The sequence below is a fragment of the Schistocerca gregaria genome, chromosome 3 (assembly GCF_023897955.1).
Source record: "Schistocerca gregaria isolate iqSchGreg1 chromosome 3, iqSchGreg1.2, whole genome shotgun sequence".
Lineage (NCBI taxonomy): Eukaryota > Metazoa > Arthropoda > Insecta > Orthoptera > Acrididae > Schistocerca > Schistocerca gregaria.
In genome coordinates, this window is record NC_064922.1 from 258,843,133 (window position 1) to 258,863,260 (window position 20,128).

A 20,128-nucleotide genomic window follows, 5' to 3' on the forward strand; every position below is an offset into this window, starting at 1 on the left:
GTAACTTTATTTCGTAATTACTACAACAATAGTTTGTACATTGTAACTTTTCGAGTGCTATTCTCTATAAAAGATAGAAGATTGCAGAAGTCATCTACACAAAACTATAACGGTCATTAATAGTACCAATGGCCACAGTGCCACTGAACATACGTTGTTACACATACTGGTGGTATTTTCATGAACTATAATGTACGTTACATCATATGTTCTTTAAGTTTATAACACACTTATTTCTTTTGCCAACTAAAAAATAGTCTCAGTTGACAGCTAGATCTAACTTTGGTATCGGATTAACTAGCACTTAAAGAATCATTGTAAATGCGTTTTGGACACCTGAAGAAAAAGTAGGTATTAACCAAAAATTATGACGTAGAATATTGATCTTCTAATGTTACTAATACGGGAAGTTGTCGCTACCTCAGTAGAATGTTTCAGTTTTGAACATTGCAGAACAACGAAAGCAATTTTCGGATAAGCCATATTCTGGAAGTTTCAGAGTACAGAGCTAGTATAATCATTCATGAAAGGCAAGGAGTATGTGGAACATGTATTAGTACAGTGTCGTTAGCAACCGCTTGATACAAATGCCTGCTATACCTATACATCAGGAAGTTGTATACAGTCCGCAAATTGAAGAAAACGTGGAGGAACAAATATGCTTTTGAGAGCAGAACGCTAAAACGTAAGAACTGGAGACGATAAATATGACTTCAAACGGTTATCATTAACGTAAATCAAAATATAGAGATTAGAGGGCTCACTAATAATTGGTACTTTCTCTGACAGGAATGACACCTAAACGTGCAAGTGGCATAAAACCACGATACAATTAACACAGCAATGATGTACTTTTGAACAAATGAAACACAGAATAACTTCGATTGCAGCTAAAGATAAATGAACTATACTCTTCACTGAAAGAACAATTTGAAATACATCGATGATTATTCCTTCTTGTTGGCATCATAGCTGCAGTAGGTTTGTAATTCAAAAGAATGTATTTACTACAGTAAACATGCTTTGTGACTTCATGCAAGGTTCTGGGCATAGGAGAAATATTGCTGCTGTCTATCATGCACAAGGACTGCTTTATCTGCATTATATTAAAAGGTAAACATTTTCCTAAAAAATAAGAATAAAATGGGAAAAAGTAATAGCTGATGGAAATAGAATCTGAAATAAGCGGTATACGAACAAGAAAAGCGGATAGAAAAATAAAAATCTTCAGGCAGATGAAAAAGTATTCGTAAGGTGTCTATTAAAAGGAATGAGATCCAAAGGGCATTAGAGAACAAGCCTAAACTGTGTATGGCGGGGCCAGGAAAGTGGCTACACATTATATTGCATGCCGTTATGGAGATGAGGATAAACTGAAATGGTACTCTGGAGCAATGCCAAATTGTGTTGACCTGTAACTTACAATCTACAGCATACTGATCAGAAACAAAATGTGGTACAAGTTTCTATTAGAAGTGAAAAAAACCAACTAGCTGCTCTCCACGAGCGATACGGAATCATATAGCTACTCTCCACGAGTTATGCAAAGAAAATTCAAGATTGCAGAAGAGATAGGGAGCTTAAGTGTTACAGTATCTAGATCTGAAATGAAACTTAATATTCCTGTCTCAGTTAGGTATCAGAAATGGTCTCCAGTTTAGTAAAAGAAGGGATATTAACGTTCCGTCGACAACTAGGTCGTTAGAGCTGGACTGCACTGAAATGTCATCCTAGTTGGAGTGTTGCCCAAGTGAGTCAAGGATGTTTAGTGTGAGATTTAATTGTAATCAAACTGTAGTTCCACTCACCGCATTAGTATCACATTGGTAAAGGTGCGTGGAGTGCCGCGCGCTGGAATCTTCCCGCAGATATCTCTGGTACTGAAGGGCACCCATTAGGACACTGTAGGAGAAAGCTGGAAGTTCGGACCTCTTCGCAAAAGAGGAAGCTTACTTCTGTCAGTGACCTAGGGCATTCAACACTCTGTAAGTGGGAATGTCACGTGAGAAGACCCACATGAACAATTTGGGCCGTTCCTGAATGAGGTGGACGTTTTTCTGCAATTGCAACTGGGTGCAAGAGCCAGATCACACACTATCACTGACTGGACTGAACAAGCAAAAATGAATGGGCAAGAAACGGATGTTAGCACTTTGCCAAAGTCTTGTGTTTCGTTCTCCGGAAGCTATACATAGAAGAGTGACAAGCTGTCTAAACCTCAGGTGCAACTAAGGCTGGCGTCCAGAGAGGGAGCTCTAGGCCAGAGTTCCAAAGTGGAAATCCCTCCACATAGCGTAATATTAGCAGGGCTTCACTCAACAGTTGATATCAACAGTACTTCAACACAGCATCGTGGTCATTTATCAGCGAGCTTCGGGACTCATACGCAGTTGCTGCTAAGAAGGGTCCAAGTGCACATTGTACAGGTCATCATAGTTATTGTTCACTGGATTTAGGACTAGACTGCACACTATTTTCATACTACAGATAATTATAATAAAATGGCCTAATAAATTTTTCTAAGTTGTTGATGATCTGTGTTGCCACACATATCGCTTAACCCCGTTTGGCCCTATGACAAGACTGTATGCTTGCTGTGTGCAGGCAACCACCTTTTAATAGTAACGACTCGTCGTGGCGAGGAGTTCTCTTCCTGCCACTTTATTACTAGGGGTGGATAAAAAGTATTGGCAACACTGCCATAACATGAAGGCTGTGCGTCCAATGGCGCGAGCGCTGTACGCAGCTGATAGTAGAAGGTCAGTTGAAGTAGTGCAGTGAGAGGTGGAGGCTGTATTTGAGTCAGTTTCAATGTGTACTGTCTGACTTTTAGACAGTAAATTAGCCGTGCTTTGGCTCGCGTTTGTTTCGTTGACAAGATGGTGACGTGTATTAAGGCTGTGACCTCTCGTTTTCTTAGTGCGTTCACTAGCGTCACTATCTTTCCTCGCTGTGTCTGTCCGTGAGTGGCAGCAGCGGCGTTCATCGATAGCGAGTACTGTGGTACTGTCTTTGGAGCGACCTCTAGTACTTCCGGAACGTCGTGTGAGGGAGTTCAGCTGGCTTGGCACAGAGCAGCAGTGAGGTCCGACAGCGCCAGCACTCGCCGATGGAGCTGGCGATATATGCACTGCCCGATGGAACGATGTGGTCGCGAGAGTGCACGACCACGCCGAGGTCCGGATTCAGCGAGTTTAAGTTGAATGGATCGTTATATTCGAGTAGTGCAACTTTGACCTGTGTGAGTGTTTCCGTCCGTGGAAGTGACATCTTGGCAATAAGCTGTCAGTCGACGATTCATATTGCCACCTTTCCCTTGCCTGACTTGAGCGGGGACGTCCGTTGGTTGGTCGTTCGGTCGATCGTCTCATCGGACGGCGTGTATCTGGTCTTTCGACCGTTTCTGTGTTCTTAGCGTTCATATCTACGTGCAATTCGTGTCGTTGCTGTATAGTGACTATTTTAGCGTTGTCTGATTTGTCTGTGGAATTGTCTTTTGCGGTTCCATGTGCATCTAGTCAGATTTTGAATAGGCAGTTTGGTCTTAACCCTGTCTGCGTACTGGGATTTGGTGGAGTCAACTTGTGTAATTAAATGCTCGCCATTTGACGATGTTAACTGTTATTCTATCGTGCTATTGATTATCGCATCTTAGGTGAAGTTTGCCAGTGTGCTGGTCAGCGCTTAAGCTGCCCTAGTTTGAGTTGCCATCCTCTTAAGTGAGCATAACTCTTGGCTATCTGTCTCACCACTTACGCAGCTGTAGGGGCTTTTATGAGGTCGATCCTTGGAGCACTGTCTGTGGATCATTCCCTCTTTTATTTAGTCTGATTGTACCAACTGTTTAAAAATAATATTTGGTTTAAATTATTCCGATTGCTTGTGGGCTACAGCCCTCATATAATTTGAATTCTTCTTAATAAGGCCTTCAGCCATCAGTGTAGCTTGTTTTACAATCGATTTTTTTAAATGTTTGTTTTAAAAAATTATTTTCGTATTTTTAACGTGTAATTGTCTTCCTCATTTGTAATTCAGGCCTTCAGCCGCTTATTGTTCTGGAATGTTGCTTGTGGCCTTCAGCCGACAAATAATTTTGAATTATTTCTTAATAAGACCTTCAGCCATGAATGTAGCTTGTGTTACAGTCAATTAAAAAAAATGATTGTTTAAAAAAAATATTTCTTTAAGTAAAGTGTATGTGTTTACTATGCAACCAGCGGTAACTGATTAGGCCCCGTTCACAGCTTTTCCTGCTTTCCCTAAGTCCCACGTTTCAGTGCACATTGAAACAGACTCAAACACAACCGCAGCCGCGAGGAGGTCAGTTCAAGCGCCCTATCAGTGAGTTTAGAAAACACGGAAAACGTGCGTGCATCAACACTGAAGTGGCGCATTGTTTGACTGCACGGCATTGTTTTCAGGGACTGCGTGAGGCATTCGGTGATGCAGCTTTGCCACATCATATGGTGGCGCGATGGGTGGAAGTGTTTCGGGATGGCAGGGATGTCATTCAAGGCCAGCCCAGTGAATGGACACGACGTGGTTCTCCTTGCCCACAGAATGTGTTCCATGAACCAGCTGGAACCAAATTGATGGTTATTGGGGCTTATGACATCCAAGAGTTAATCCTGCATCACACTGTACTGTAGTGGCAGACTGCCAGTGCACCCTACTGCTGAAAATTCTTGCGACACCACCTTCGTCCCGCAATGAGAAGAAAGCACCTTCTAGCACTGCATCCCATCATTCTTCATGACAATGAATGATTTCACGTGGTGAAGCCAGTGCACGACAGTGCGTGGGGTTGGAGACAATGGAACATCACCGTGTTCACATGCGATTACGACCTATTCGCCAGAATAAAGGAACCTCCTCATGGCACGTGCTACAAGAGAAGAGTGTGAGCGTTCATCGGCGGTGAGGGTATCACCTGGAGTGTCCCAGGGAAGTGTGGTAGGTCCGCTGTTGTTTTCTATCTACATAAATGATCTTCTGGATAGGGTGGATAGCAATGTGCGGCTGTTTGCTGATAATACTGCGGTGTACGGGGAGGTGTCGTCGTTGAGTGACTGTAGCAGCATAGAAGATGACTTGGACAGGATTTGTGATTGGTGTAAAGAATGGCAGCTAACTCTAAATATAGATAAATGTAAATTAATGCAGATGAATAGAAACAGAATCCCGTAATGTTTGAAGACTCCATTAGACTATAGCGCTTGACACAGTCACGTCTATTAAATATTTGGGCGTAACACTGTAGAGCGATAGGAAGTGAGACAAGCACGTAATGGCAGTTGTGGGGAGGGCGGATAGTCGTCTTCGGTTCATTGGTAGAATTTTGGGAAGATGTGGTTCATCTGTAAAGGAGACCGCTTATAAAACACTAATACGACCTATTCTTGAGTACTGCTCGAGCGTTTGGGATCCCTATCAGGTCGGATTGAGGGTGGACATAGAAGCAATACAGAGGCGGGCTGCTAGATTTGTTACTGGTAGGTTTGATCATCACGTGAGTGTTACGGAAATGCTTCAGGAACTCGGGTGGGAGTCTGTAGAGGAAAGGAGGCGTTCTTTTCGTGAAGCGCTACTGAGGAAATTTAGAGAACCAGCATTTGAGACTGACTGCACTACAATTTTACTGCCGCCAACTTATATTTCGCGGAAAGACCACAAAGATAAGATAAGAGAGATTAGGGGTCGTACAGAGGCATATAGGCAGTCATTATTCCCTCGTTCTGTTTGCGAGTGGAGCAGGGAGAGAAGATGCTAGTTGTGGTACGAGGTACCCTCCACCACGCGCCGTATGGTGGATTGCCGAGTATGTATGTAGATGTAGATGTAGAAGACGTCATCGGTGCTATATGGTGGTCCTTGCGAGACATCGACAGAGATGGACGCGCTGGCAGTATGTGAGACATAGATGATCGAGATGTTGGGTGGTTATATTGAGGCCATGCAATGTCTGTCAGTACAGTTTGGTGTTAATTATAATAGTGTTGCCACTACTTTTTATCCAACCCACGTATGTTCGACATCAAGAGCATCTGGTGAATACAACAGCGTGGCGAAAGCAATCTAGCAAGTTAAAAAGGGGAGAAAATAGATGGAAACTGTGGGATGTGAGAGTTTGTGTGTGGGTGGGTGAGTGCAGGAAGCTAGTCGGAGCCCCGTCGTACGGAGGACCGCGGCGTGAAGGAGCTGCGGCGGCGGCAGCGCCTGGAGGAGCCGTGTCGCGGCGAGTCGGAGCTGTTGGACTGCTTGTCGCTCTTGCCGCTGCTCACGCGGAAGCTGGAGTACACGACGTAGACACAGAGCGCGAAGAAGGCCAGCATGCCGACGCCGACGCCGGCCAGCAGCCCCACCATCTGGTCGTACGTGTAATCGTCGCCCAGCAACGCCGCCAGCGGGTCTTCCGGACCGCCGACGGGCGTGGCCGGTCGCTGTGTCGTCGGCGCCGGAGTGGCTGAGGGGGCGGGAGCGGGGGCGGGCGCGGCAGGGGCGGCGGGGGCGGCCGGGGCGGCTGCGGGTGCGCCGCCGGCGGGGGCGGACGCGGGGGCGGGCGCCGCGCCGTAGCACAGCGACGGGTCTGGCTCCACCTCCAGCTGTGGCACCGCCATCGCCGCCTCGTCGCTCACGGACAGCTGCTTGCCGCTAAGTTGGCCCACCTGCGTACCGACAACAAACTGTTGCAGCAGACCGCCAGTAGTACAGCGGATAATGTACGAGGGTGAGTCAAATGAAACCCTTAAACTTGTAATAACTGTTACGTCTGCCACAGACGGCCCCTGCCAGGCAGACTACACTCAAACACCCCTGTGTACCATACAACATACACAAGCACTTGCAGGCGCGACCAAGAGGAAAACAATTCTTCAAAACAAACAGAACTTGCTAGAGAGTAATGCGAACCTTTTTCTGCAGTGGTCGCCTCACACATACAGGGAAAGTTGGAGTACTCCACCGGCCTCCGCCGGCTTTATAAGGCCAGCGCAGCAGCAGTTCAGCCAGTTCCTTGCCGAGCTAGGACCACCTCCGACGGACCTCACTGACGCTCTTGATGAATGGTTGTCTACAAGTTATTTGTTTTTGTGTGTATATAGTGATTGTTCGAGAAGTGTAGTTCAGTTTCTATAAACGACAATATACTGAGTGTTCTACAATATTATTCTCCAATAACAAATCGAAATTTCGCACCATTATCCTGTAAATTGGTAAGCGTGCTACAAACAGTGTGCAGAATGGCCTGTAGGTGGCACCACAGTGCAGATGCACACATACCGTCGCAGGATCAGTATAAAGTGGTGTCCGCCCCACTTCCGACTTGCACCAGGGACGAACAGCGTTCCGTTATTCTGGTTTTGCATAGCGAAGGTGTGAAACCTATTGAAATTCATCTACGAATGAAGGTTCAGTACGGTGATGCATATTTGTCACAGCAGAAAGTCTACGAATGGAGCAGGAAGTTCGCAATTGGTGTGACTTCAGTGGAAGATGCTCCCCGTCCTGGTCAGGCACAAGGAGTTGTGTCTCCACAGAACATTGCACCAGTTGAAGCCATAGGGAAGGAAAACCACCGAGTGACACTGAATGACATTGCAGCAAGTTTACAGATTAGTCATGGATCAGCACACCACATTGTGCACGATGTGCTGCAGTTTCACAAAGTGTCTACTAGATGGGTGCCACGGCTGCTGACTCCTGAAATGAGAGAACGACATGTTGATGCTTGTGAAGAACCTCTTCGGCGCTTTGAACGAGAAGGTGATGGCTTCCTTGCAAGAAACGTTACTGGGGACGAAACCTGGGTTCACTTCCACCAACAGGGAACGAAGAGAGCGAGCAAGGAATGGCGCCTTTCCTCATCACCAGAACCATCAGCAGGGAAGGTTATGCTGACTCTCTTTTGGGAAGAAAAAGGCGTCATTTTGGACATTACATGCCAAGAGTGACCACTGTCACCAGTGCATCATACACAGATCTCCCAAAAGAATCATCTGCGGCCTGCCATCAAATCAAAGCGACGTGGATTGCTGTCAGCAGGTGTCGTTTTGCAACATGACAATGCAAGGTTCAGATGGTTCAGATGGCTCTGAGCACTATGGGACTTAACTGCTGTGGTCATCAGTCCCCTAGAACTTAGAACCACTTAAACCTAACTAACCTAAGGACATCACACACATCCATGCCCGAGGCAAGATTCGAACCTGCGACCGTAGTGGTCGCACGGTTCCAGACTGTAGCGCCTAGAACCGCTCGGCCATCCCGGCCGGCTGACAATGCAAGGCCCCACACTGCCCATACAACAGTTGCAGCAATCACAGACCTGCATTTTGAGAGTCTTCCTCATCCACCATACTCACCAGACCTTGCCCCAAGTGATTTCCATATGTTGGACCACTCAAAGACGCAATGGGAGGAAAGACGTTCTGTTCTGCGGTGCATGAGTGATTGCGCGGACTACCAAAAGGATTTTTTTCTAAAGGAATTTATGCACTTTGCAATCGCTGGAGGACTTGCATTGAGCGGGGGAAGATTATGTTGAAAAGTGATATAGCTTTGTACCACTTCTGCACAATAAATAATATTTAAAAAATGCTTAAGGTTTTCATTTGACTGACCCTCGTTAGTAGGGGAAGACACGTAACCCATATCACAGAACATTAGCGACGGCAGCGGTTGGAACTAACCAGGCATCTTACGGCTAATGGGAGACAGCAAAAGTCATGTTTCTCGATCTGAGAGTACGCAGTGCGCTGGTGCATAAGTTCGTAGCGTTTTTCTCAAAAGTTTGATAAACACAACACAAACATATAACAGAGACTTCGGTCATCAAAAACATATTATCCTTCACCATTTACAACAGTGTAGTAACTTTTCAATTCAGAGACTGTAGAAATCAAGTGGTTTTGGGACGAAGAAGTCGTCGAGTCACGTTCGGAGAGCATTTTCATCCGAATGGAAGTTCCTTGAAGGCTGTTCGATAGACAGGGGAAAGGGTCAAAATCTGAGGGTGCAAGATCAGGTGCCGTTCGTGGATAAGTACAACAGCACAACCTGCAGGCTTGTCTAGCAAATGTATTTATTTTCAGGCATGAATTTCTCATGATATTCCTCACATTTTGTCCACCCTCTGGACAAGCTTTTCCTGCAGGCTGCTCTCGGCACCTGTGCTACGTGAATGAACATAGCGTTACAGGGCCTGCTTCTGATTAGCCTTAGAAAATGTTATCTGCTCGGAGGCTATTGCTGATACTTCTTAACGTAATACTTCACGTGTTTGCTTTATGCTACCCATAATGAACACTGTCACGATACGTAAACAAACATAAAATCAACGCTAGATGTTCCACGGTGACCCTTGAAGCACGTTACTGTCACACCCAACAGAATACCGCTTTTGGCTGGTGCGTCACGTAACACTGTCAACCTGATTGATTATGCACAGGGTAAGGTATGGCTTTTAAAAATGAAGGGTCTATGTGGGTAGATATAAAAAAAATATTCCATTGCGCAGATCGGATGCAATTATGTTACAGAATCATTGCTAAGCAAGTTGTGCACAAGCTGGAAGAAGCGGTTTCTAAATATATTTAACCCGTTCAGCAATCATCCAGAAGGAAATAGAATAGGTAAAACAATACTACTTACAAAAATCCGCCATGCAGCATTAAGCTAGTTTGAAATAAGATCTAGTGTTGGAATACATGAATGGTAGTTATAGATCTTTTCGCTACCAGTTGTATTGATTGCTTCAGATCGGTCAGCAGAAAAATTAGTGACATCTGTTGCAAATTTGAGAAATTGTTTACGTTTTAAAAATAAAAAAGCAGTGGAGCTATGTGAATCAGTCTTCGTGGAGCTTTCTGAATCGGAACATAACACGTATTATTTCTTCTTTATTGAAGTAATCATGTAATTTAGGCTATAGTGATGAGCAAGAGATACTAATTTAATAACTATAAAAGGACATTTTGAGTTTTCGCTTTTTTTCAGGTGGTAAGAAAATACAAACGAAGCCATTCATGTTTCCAATGGCTTCTACACGAGTAATGTCTGAAGTAGTTCTGGAGGGAACTGACACCATGAATACTGGAGGGCTGTCCATAAGTTCGTAAGAGTACGAGGGGGTGGAGACCTCTTCTGAACAGCACTTGCAAGGTATCCCAGATATGATCAATAATGTTCATGTGTGGGGAATATAGTGGTCAGCGGAAGTGTTTAAATTCAGAAGAGTGTTTCTGAAGCCGCTCTGTAGCAATTCTGGACATGTGGGGTGTCGCACTGTCTTGTTGGAGTGCACAATGCACAATGGACATGAATGGATACAGGTGATCAGGCATTATACTTACGTAAGTGTGACTTGTCAGAGTCGTATCTAGACGCATCAGCTGTCCCATATTACTCAGATTGCACACGCCCCACATCATTACAGAGCCTCCGTCAGCTTGAACGGTCCCCCGCTGACATGCAGGGTCCATGGATTCATAAGGTTGTCTCCACACCTGTACACGTACATCCCCTCGATACAATCTGAAACGAGACTCGTCCTATTAGGCAACATGTTCCCAGTTATCAACAGTCCAGTGTCGGTTTTGACGGGTCCAGGCGAGGCGAGTCGTCGTTGGTCCCGTTCTTGCAGGATCTTTTTCCGGACGTAGCAATGTCGGAGATCAGGTATTTTATCCGTATTCCTGGAATACTTATGGAATGGCCATAATGGAAAATCCCCACTTCATCGATACTTCGTAGATGCTCTGTCCCATCGCTCTTGCACAGAGTATAAAACCGATTTCAAAGTCACATAAATCTTGATAACCTGCCAAGGTAGCAGCAGTAACCGATCTAATGACGACGCCAGACACTAGTTGTTTTATACAGGCGTCGCCGACCACAAGGCCGTTATCTACCTGTTTACATATCCCTGTATTTGGACACGGACACCTATAACAGTTTCTTTGGCGCTTCAGCGTATTGCGACCCTAGATCTGTGAAGAAAGGGGAACGTACCATGTGATAAGTGCGAGGTGTTGTTTCACGAAATTTGTGCTAGTAATAACCAATTACGCTGTGGGAAATGCATGTAACAACCACTGGAACATTTAAGAAGTATAACTGAAGTCTAATATTCCATATTTTGTGTAACTTAATGACACATGACAACGATTCACATAATCCCATTTACGAGTCAAAAAGACCCACAAATTTTTAATTTTCCGAATGTTTCTACATTCTGTATTTCGTTATCTACCATGAAGAAGGGTAGTTTTTGAAGCAATGTGCCTGTATCGTACAAAATTTATAGCTATGCCCTATTCTCCAGTACACTACTGACCACTGAAATTGCTACACCACGAAGATGTGCTACAGACGCGAAATTTAACCGACAGGAAGAAGATGCTGTGATATGCAAATCATTAGCTTTTCAGAGCATTCGTACAAGGTTAGCGCCGTGGCGACACCTACACGTGCTGACATGAGGAAAGTTTCCAACCGATTTCTCATATACAAAAAGCAGTTGACGCGCGTTGCCTGGTGAAACGTTGTTGTGATACCTCGTGTAGAGAGGTGAAATGCGTACCATCACGTTTCCGACTTTGATAAAGGTCGGATTGTAGCCTATCGCGATTGCGGCTTATCGTATCGCGACATTGCTACTCGCGTTGGTCGAGATCCAATGACCGTTAGCAGAATATGGAATCGGTGGGTTCAGGAGGGTAATACGGAACGCCTTGCTGGACCCCAACGGCCTCGCCTCGTATCACTAGCAGTCGAGATGACAGGCATCTTATCCACATGGCTGTAACGGATCGTCAGCCACGTCTCGATCCCTGAGTCAACAGATGGGGACGTTTGCAAGACAACAACCATCTGCACGAAGTTCGACAACGTTTGCAGCAGCATTGACTATCAGCTCGGAGACCATGGCTGCAGCTACCCTTGACGCTGCATCACAGACAGGAGCGGCTGTGATGGTGTACTCAACGACAAACTTGGGTGCACGAATGGCAAAACGTCACTTTTTCGGATGAATCCAGGTTCTGTTTACAGCGGCGGACGCACATGTGAAGCGTGTATTCGTCATCGTCATACCGGGGTATCACCCGGCGTGATGGTATGGGGTGCCATTGGTTACAAATCTCGGTCACCTCTTGTTCGCATTGACGGCACTTTGAACAGTGGACGTTACATTTCAGATGTGTTACGACCCGTGGCTCTACCCTTCATTCGATGCCTGCGAAACCCTGCATTTCAGCAGGATAATGCACGGCCGCATGTTGCAGGTCCTGTACGGGCCTTTCTGGATTCAGAAAATGTTCGGCTGCTGCGCTGGCCAGCACATTCTCCAGATCTCTTACCAATTGAAAGCGTCTGGTCAATGGTGGTCGAACAACTGGCTCGACACAATACGCCAGTCACTACTCTTGAAGAACTGTGGTATCGTGTTGAAGCTGCATGGGTAGCTGAACCTGTGCACGCCATCCAAGCTCTGTTTGAGTCAATGCCCAGGCGCATCAAGGCCGCTATTACCACCTGAATTCCTTTCCTGTGCTAACCTCTTCATCTCAGAGTAGCACTTGCAACCTACGTCCTCAATTATTTGCTTGACGTATTCCAATCTTTCTCTTCCTCTACAGTTTTTGCCCTCTACAGCTCCCTCTAGTACCATGGAAGTCATTCCCTTTTCAGTGTTTTCCACATATTTCTTTCCTCTCCGATTCTGCGTAGAACCTCCTCATTCCTTATCTTATCAGTCCACCTAATTTTCAACATTCGTCTGTAGCACCACATCTCAAATGGTTCGATTCTCTTCTGTTCCGGTTTTCCCGCAGTCCATGTTTCACTACATTACAATGCTGTACTCAAGACGTACGTCCTCAGAAATTTCTTCCTCAAATTAAGGCTGGTATTTGATATTAGTAGACTTCTCTTGGCCAGAAATGCCTTTTTCGCCATAGCGAGTCTGCTTTTGATATCGTCCTTGCTCCGTCCGTCATTGGTTATTTTACTGCCTAGGTAGCAAAATTCCTTAACTTCATTGACTTCATGACCATCAATCCTGATTTTAAGTTTCTCGCTGTTCTCAATTATGCTACTTCTCATTACCTTCGTCTTTCTCCGATTTAGTCTCAAACCATACTGTGTACTCATTAGACTGTCCATTCCGTTCAGCAGATCTACAGGCCACATGTCCTATTGATACACGTTACGTGTCTCAGGATCTATGCACCCAAATTGCGTGAAAATGTAATCACATGTCAGTTCTAGTATATTTGTCCAATGAATAACCGTTTATCATCTGCACTTCTTCTTGGTGTAGCAATTTTAATGGCCAGTAGTGTACTCCTTTGAGGCCATGAAGTTGAAATGATTCATTTAGCGCTACCTTATCCTGTACGGTAATAGCGTGATGGTCGGCTTACCTTGCGGAGAGCGCTCTGAGCGGCGTCCCAGAGCAGGAGGTCTGCGGCGGCGGGCAGGTCCATGTGGAAGCGGAGGCGGCGCGCCGGGGCGGCGGTTTGGCGCGCGAAGGCGGTGACGGCTGCGAGCGTGGCGCGCCACTCCGGCCTGGCCAGCTGCAGCAGCGCCGCGCACGGCCCGGGGCCCGAACCCCGGCACCTCGCCGCCTGCGCCGCCCGCGCCGCCGCCGCGTACAGCGACACGGCGTACGTCACCGGCACCAGAGAGGCGTCGCCCGTCTCGCTCAGCTGCCGGACCGAACACCTTGTAAGAAATGACTAGACCCACTGATGGCGCTGCAGTCGCGGGGTAATTGGAACCTCCGGCTGGACGCCATTTAGTGGCTGTAGTCCGAGGGTATTGTGTAGTATTGTTGTTTATGAAGACCCTGATTCAACGTCGAATATTTGTTGGGGCGTACATACAGTACCTGTTACTCGCAATTCTACTGCCTGTACGTTCCAATCAAGAGATGTACAATGGTGAAGAGTTGTGCAGCGATTAATTTTACAAATAAATTCGAGAAAGGAACGAATATTACATTTCACAGATATGTGAATATTTTAAGTTTTTTTGTATGTCAGTGCACGTGCTTAATAAATGTTTTTGTAACACGGTATTAGCATAATGTCTGGGCATCTAATTGCAGGTTTCCTTTCTCAAAACCACAGCTGTTACAAAAAATGGTTACACGCTGTCAGGAGGCAAGATTTCCGACCGACAGAATACCATTTTATATGTTCTGATCATTTTGAAGAAAGTTGGCTCACCAGTAGTGTTTTCATGGTCTAGATTAGGTTGAAACTAGATAATTTGGTCGTCAGTTGCCAAAGAATTATGCCATATATAATGCACTTCTCGTCATAAAATCTAAAGCAAGGTAGAGTCAGAAAATATCTATTAATATAGTGGGCAAATCTTCGAGTGAAACTTCCTGGCAGATTAAAACTGTGTGCCCCACCGACACTCGAACTCGGAACCTTTGCCTTTCGCGGGCAAGTGCTCTACCAACTGAGCTACTGAAGCACGACTCGCGGCTGGCACTCACAGCTTTACTTCTGCCAGTATCTCGTCTCCTACCTTCCAAACTTTACAGAAGCTCTCCTGCGAAACTTGCAGAACTAGCACTCCTGAATGAATGGATACTACGGAGACATGGCTTAGCCACAGCACGGAGGATGTTTCCAGAATGAGATTTTCACTCCGCAGCGGAGTGTTTGCGCTGATGTGAAATCTTCGAGTATTTTGATGCATTTTGCGTACATCTATCGTAAATGAACTACGAAAAACGCTAGGGGTCCAGTACATAAATTTTAGCTACGGCAGATTCCATGTAGTACGTAAGATAAATTCATAAACAGTGACTAGTTGCTGTTTGTTCATAAACGAATTTAGATGAGACATTATGTTTGTGACGTAACTCGAGGGAAGGCATTTTATAACCAAAAGCGATGTATCAACATTCGAAGATGTATAAACATTCGAACTCCAAGCGTCGGTTTACCACTCTAATGGCCGCCGCCCAGCTATTCAATTTGTCCTCTCTTCACAGTCGACCACTCGCGAGGTTGTGGGGGCCTGCCTGTGCCGGACACGCACAGAGAACAGAAGTACCGACAGCACTGGTCGGTCACAGCGCTGCAGCTGTTAGTTACTGGCGAATCTTCCCCGTTTTATGACCGTGGTTCATCAAACTTTCTCCTTCCTAGCGTTTCGTCCAACGTTGCGCTCCAAGTCTTTAGAGGTGCTCCTTGGTTGGTTTGTGGGATTAAAGGGACCAGACTGCTACGGTCATCGGTCCCTTTTTCCAAATACTAAAAACACCAACAGACAATACAAACGATCAACAGGATAGATGACAGACGAGAGAAACTTAGACACAGAGTGTGGCGTTGGTTGGCCGACCATAGAAACAAAAAAAGGAGAAGCCAACCACCGAGAGACACATTAAAAACTCAGTTTAAAATAGTAGCCCAAAGGCCAGAATCAACACAAGAAAAACATAACAAACACTCAAATTAAATGATAAAAAAACCCTGCACGAATAAAAGGCAAAACCAAGCCCACCATAGCAGGGTCATCAGTTAAAAGGGCACGGAGCTTGTCAGGCAGCGCAAATGTCTGCCTGAGCACGGCTAAAAGCGGACAGGACTATAAAAGGTGCACCACCGTCAAAACCATCCCGCAGCGACAGAGAGGCGGGTCCTCACGAATAGCTGTGCGTCAGACGGGAGTGGCCAATACGGAGCCGACAAAGGACAACGGAGTCGCTGCGAGTGGCTCGCATGGAGGAACGACACACAGTCGTCTCCTTTACAGCACGGAGTTTCCTGGGTGTGGTTAGTTAGATCCCGCCATTCAGCGTCCCAAAGAGCAATAACTTTTCGGCGGGGGACTGCTCGCAAATCAGTCTCCAGGAGGCGAATGTCCAGAGATGGTTTACTGGTGGCCTCTTTCGCCAGGCGGTCAACATTTTCATTGCCGGGTATCCCAACATGGCCTGGGGTCCACACAAAGACCACAGAGCGACCGCAACGGGCGAGAGTATGCAGGGACTCCTGGATAGCCATCACCAGACGAGAACGAGGGAAACACCGGTCGACATCTCGTAAACCGCTCAGGGAATCGCTACAGATAACGAAGGACTCACCTGAGCAGGAGCGGATATACTCTAGGGCTCGAAAGATGGCGACCAGCTCAGCAGTGTAAACGCTGCAGACAGCCGGCAATGAACGTTGTTCGGAGTGGTCCCCTAGAGTCAGAGCATAACCGACACGCCCGGCAACCATCGAACAGTCAGTGTAAAACACGCCGGAGCCCTGATACGTGGTTAGGTTAGATAGAAAGCGGCGGCGGAAGGCCTCTGGAGGGACTGAGTCCTTCGGGCGCTGCGCCAATTCCAGCCGAGGTGCTCCTTGTTCAGCTGGGCCTTGCCGAAGGTAGGACGTCGGAGAGGGACGTACTGTCTAAAACGGGCGTTGTCGAGGTCGACACGTCATCGGCAGAGACAATCCTTCTCAGAGATATTATTGAACTACCGATTGCGTCTGTCAAAGATAAAACTAATCCGTCGATTTTGTAGAGCATCTCTGGAGACGTTCAGCTCACCTCTGGACGAGTAGCAAAGAACGTAAATGTTTCAAGATACACAGCCACAACCCAGAAGATTCACCATGAACTAAGACATCTTGTGAAGGCCTTCATTGTACGAGGGTCACTCCAATAGAAATGCAAATTACACTCCTGGAAATGGAAAAAAGAACACATTGACACCGGTGTGTCAGACCCACCATACTTGCTCCGGACACTGCGAGAGGGCTGTACAAGCAATGATCACACGCACGGCACAGCGGACACACCAGGAACCGCGGTGTTGGCCGTCGAATGGCACTAGCTGCGCAGCATTTGTGCACCGCCGCCGTCAGTGTCAGCCAGTTTGCCGTCGCATACGGAGCTCCATAGCAGTCTTTAACACTGGTAGCATGACGCGACAGCGTGGACGTGAACCGTATGTGCAGTTGACGGACTTTGAGCGAGGGCGTATAGTGGGCATGCGGGAGGCCGGGTGGACGTACCACCGAATTGCTCAACACGTGGGGCGTGTGGTCTCCACAGTACATCGATGTTGTCGCCAGTGGTCGGCGGAATGTGCACGTGCCCGTCGACCTGGGACCGGACCGCAGCGACGCACGGATGCATGCCAAGACCGTAGGATCCTACGCAGTGCCGCAGGGGACCGCACCGCCACTTCCCAGCAAATTAGGGACACTGTTGCTCCTGGGGTATCGGCGAGGACCATTCGCAACCGTCTCGATGAAGCTGGGCTACGGTCCCGCACACCGTTAGGCCGTCTTCCGCTCACGCCCCAACATCGTGCAGCCCGCCTCCAGTGGTGTCGCGACAGGCGTGAATGGAGGGACGAATGGAGACGTGTCGTCTTCAGCGATGAGAGTCGCTTCTGCCTTGGTGCCAATGATGGTCGTATGCGTGTTTGGCGCCTTGCAGGTGAGCGCCACAATCAGGACTGCATACGACCGAGGCACACAGGGCCAACACCCGGCATCATGGTGTGGGGAGCGATCTCCTACACTGGCCGTACACCTCTGGTCATCGTCGAGGGGACACTGAATAGTGCACGGTACATCCAAACCGTCATCGAACCCATCGTTCTACCATTCCTAGATCGGCAAGGGAACTTGCTGTTCCAACAGGACAATGCACGTCCGCATGTATCCCGTGCCACCCAACGTGCTCTAGAAGGTGTAAGTCAACTACCCTGCCCAGCAAGATCTCCGGATCTGTCCCCCATTGATCATGTTTGGGACTGGATGAAGCGTCGTCTCACGCGGTCTGCACGTCTAGCACGAACGCTGGTCCAACTGAGGCGCCAGGTGGAATTGGCTTGGCAAGCCGTTCCACAGGACTACATCCAGCATCTCTACGATCGTCTCCATGGGAGAATAGCAGCCTGCATTGCTGCGAAAGGTGGATATACACTGTACTAGTGCCGGGATTGTGCATGCTCTGTTGCCTGTGTCTATGTGCCTGTGGTTCTGTCAGTGTGATCATGTGATATATCTGACCCCAGGAATGTGTCAATAAAGTTTCCCCTTCCTGGGACAATGAATTCACGGTGTTCTTATTTCAATTTCCAGGAGTGTATCTCCCTACTATACGGAAAATGTTCGTATACGGCTGATACGTTGTCACGCAGACTGTATAAGTAATAACTGGGCTGCGTTCAACCACATTAACCGTACCTCGCAGGACTCTTATCATCAGCTTCTGAGAACTAAGCTCATGTGGTTGAAACAGCGAAAACTCAGTCAACGGAATTACTGAGTTGCTGAAAAATGAACTAAGAACACAATGGTCTACGGCTCTTCGTCTTAAAGCTTCGTATACATCGGAGTGAATAGAAGCGTACAAAAGAGAATGACCATTCGCAGGCAATTCGCCAGTGTTCACTACCATTCGTTCGTGTCTGTGAACAAATGTTACACTGGAGGGAACGGGAGACAACACTAGAGAACCGGCATAGCGAGGCAACCCTACGCGTGCAAGTTACTGCTTTTTTTTTTTGTAAATAATAGCCATGCAGATTTGACTCAATACAGGACTAATTGCAGCCACTATGCAAAATTTCCGTTTTTAAATAGTATTATTTTACTTGAAAGACGCACGATAAGAATGGACCTCGAATTTATACACTTGCGGGTAGTACACATTACACTTCAGTGCAGTTCCAGCCTTCTTTAACATTGTTCCAGAACTTAGCACATGTGTCGGTTGACGCTTTTCGCTGGATTCTCATTAAAACTTACGAGGAATTTTAAAATCAGGACACTACTTATAGACTAAACGTATATTTTGAAGAAAGGCTAGCGTTTTCACGCTGGTTATTATTAGCAACTGGAAACATCTACGTTAGTAATTTGCTTTTCAATAGCTGCTTTGTTTCAAATAGTTCTTGCTGTCTGCAGTGACGTATACCTAGCACTTCACCGGTGTTATAGCAAAAAATGGTTCAAATGGCTCTGAGCACTATGGGACTTAACTGCTGAGGTCATCAGTCACCTAGAACTTACAACTACTTAAACCTAACTAACCTAAGGACATCACACACATCCATGCCCGAGGCAGGATTCGAACCTGCGACCGTTGCGGTCTCGCAGTTCCAGACTGTAGCGCCTAGAACCGCTCGGCCACTCCGGCATGCGGTGTTATAGCACTTCACCAGTGTTACTACAGTATGTATAAGGAAGATAATCGGAATAAAGCACGTAATGTACAAACTGTCAAATAAGATACTTGATAAAATCTTTTGATTGTGGCACCATACACAATCATTAACCTGGCTCCAGGGAGGTACGGTGCCCTTCCCTATTCCTCCACTGGAGTAATTCCTGTCTGCCGCGTCCACGTCGCGGGGGTGGGCATCCTGCACTTCAGTAGGCCGGAGTGCTAGGATGGCTGAGTTCAGGCAGGGACCCAATCCCGTGGGGTATAACACGGAACCCATGCCCAGGGTTATGGGTGAAGACCTTAATGGCAGCGACGGCGGAGAAGAAAGACTTCGGAACGGCGTAGCTGGCAGATGAGGCAACCCTCCTTTCTGGGGATTAAATGAGAAGGGAACCACTGCCTTGTGGTGGAGGATAAACTCCAAAGCCTAAGGGAGACAACCCCAACAGAAAATCCTTCCTTGCGTTAGGCCTAGCAAGCCAGTAGGAAAGTCTTCATATATTGCTTTCAAAACACAGACGAGCCTCGGAACGAACCACTCAGGATTTGACTCCACTGCTTCTTCAAGTACTGGTGCAAATGATGGGAGATCTGATGATATTCATCAGTACAAGAAGATGAAGCCAACTGGACTAAAAAATAAACTAAATATTGGCACCCTTAATATATTAACCCTCAATGGAAAAATGGAAGAAATGACAGATGTACTAACAGAGAGGAAGTTAGATATATTGGGATTAAGCGAAACAAAGTGGAAGGGAAAAGGTGAGAAGAATTTGAGAGGAGGAGGAAAACTGTACTGGAGTGGGAATAACAGGTCTGGAAGAAATGGTGTGGCAGTGATGGTGAATAAGAATGTACAAAGCTGTATTGAAAATGTGAGATATATATCAGACAGGATCATAATCTTAAACCTGAGATTCTA

The 20,128-nt window shown here is 46.7% G+C and overlaps 1 protein-coding gene across 1 annotated transcript in view; it reads right to left on the reverse strand.

Annotated features, from left to right (window-relative positions):
* Nucleotides 1-6,155: 6,155 nt before the first annotated feature.
* Nucleotides 6,156-20,128, reverse strand: part of LOC126355330 (uncharacterized) — a 423,957-nt gene continuing 409,984 nt past the window's right edge. Inside the window, exons 7-9 of the mRNA XM_050005624.1 lie at nt 13,422-13,706; nt 6,540-6,665; nt 6,156-6,440 (exon numbers count right to left, since the gene is read on the reverse strand). Coding sequence (XP_049861581.1) covers nt 6,156-6,440; nt 6,540-6,665; nt 13,422-13,706 — 696 coding nt within the window. The remainder of the gene's footprint in view (nt 6,441-6,539; nt 6,666-13,421; nt 13,707-20,128) is intronic.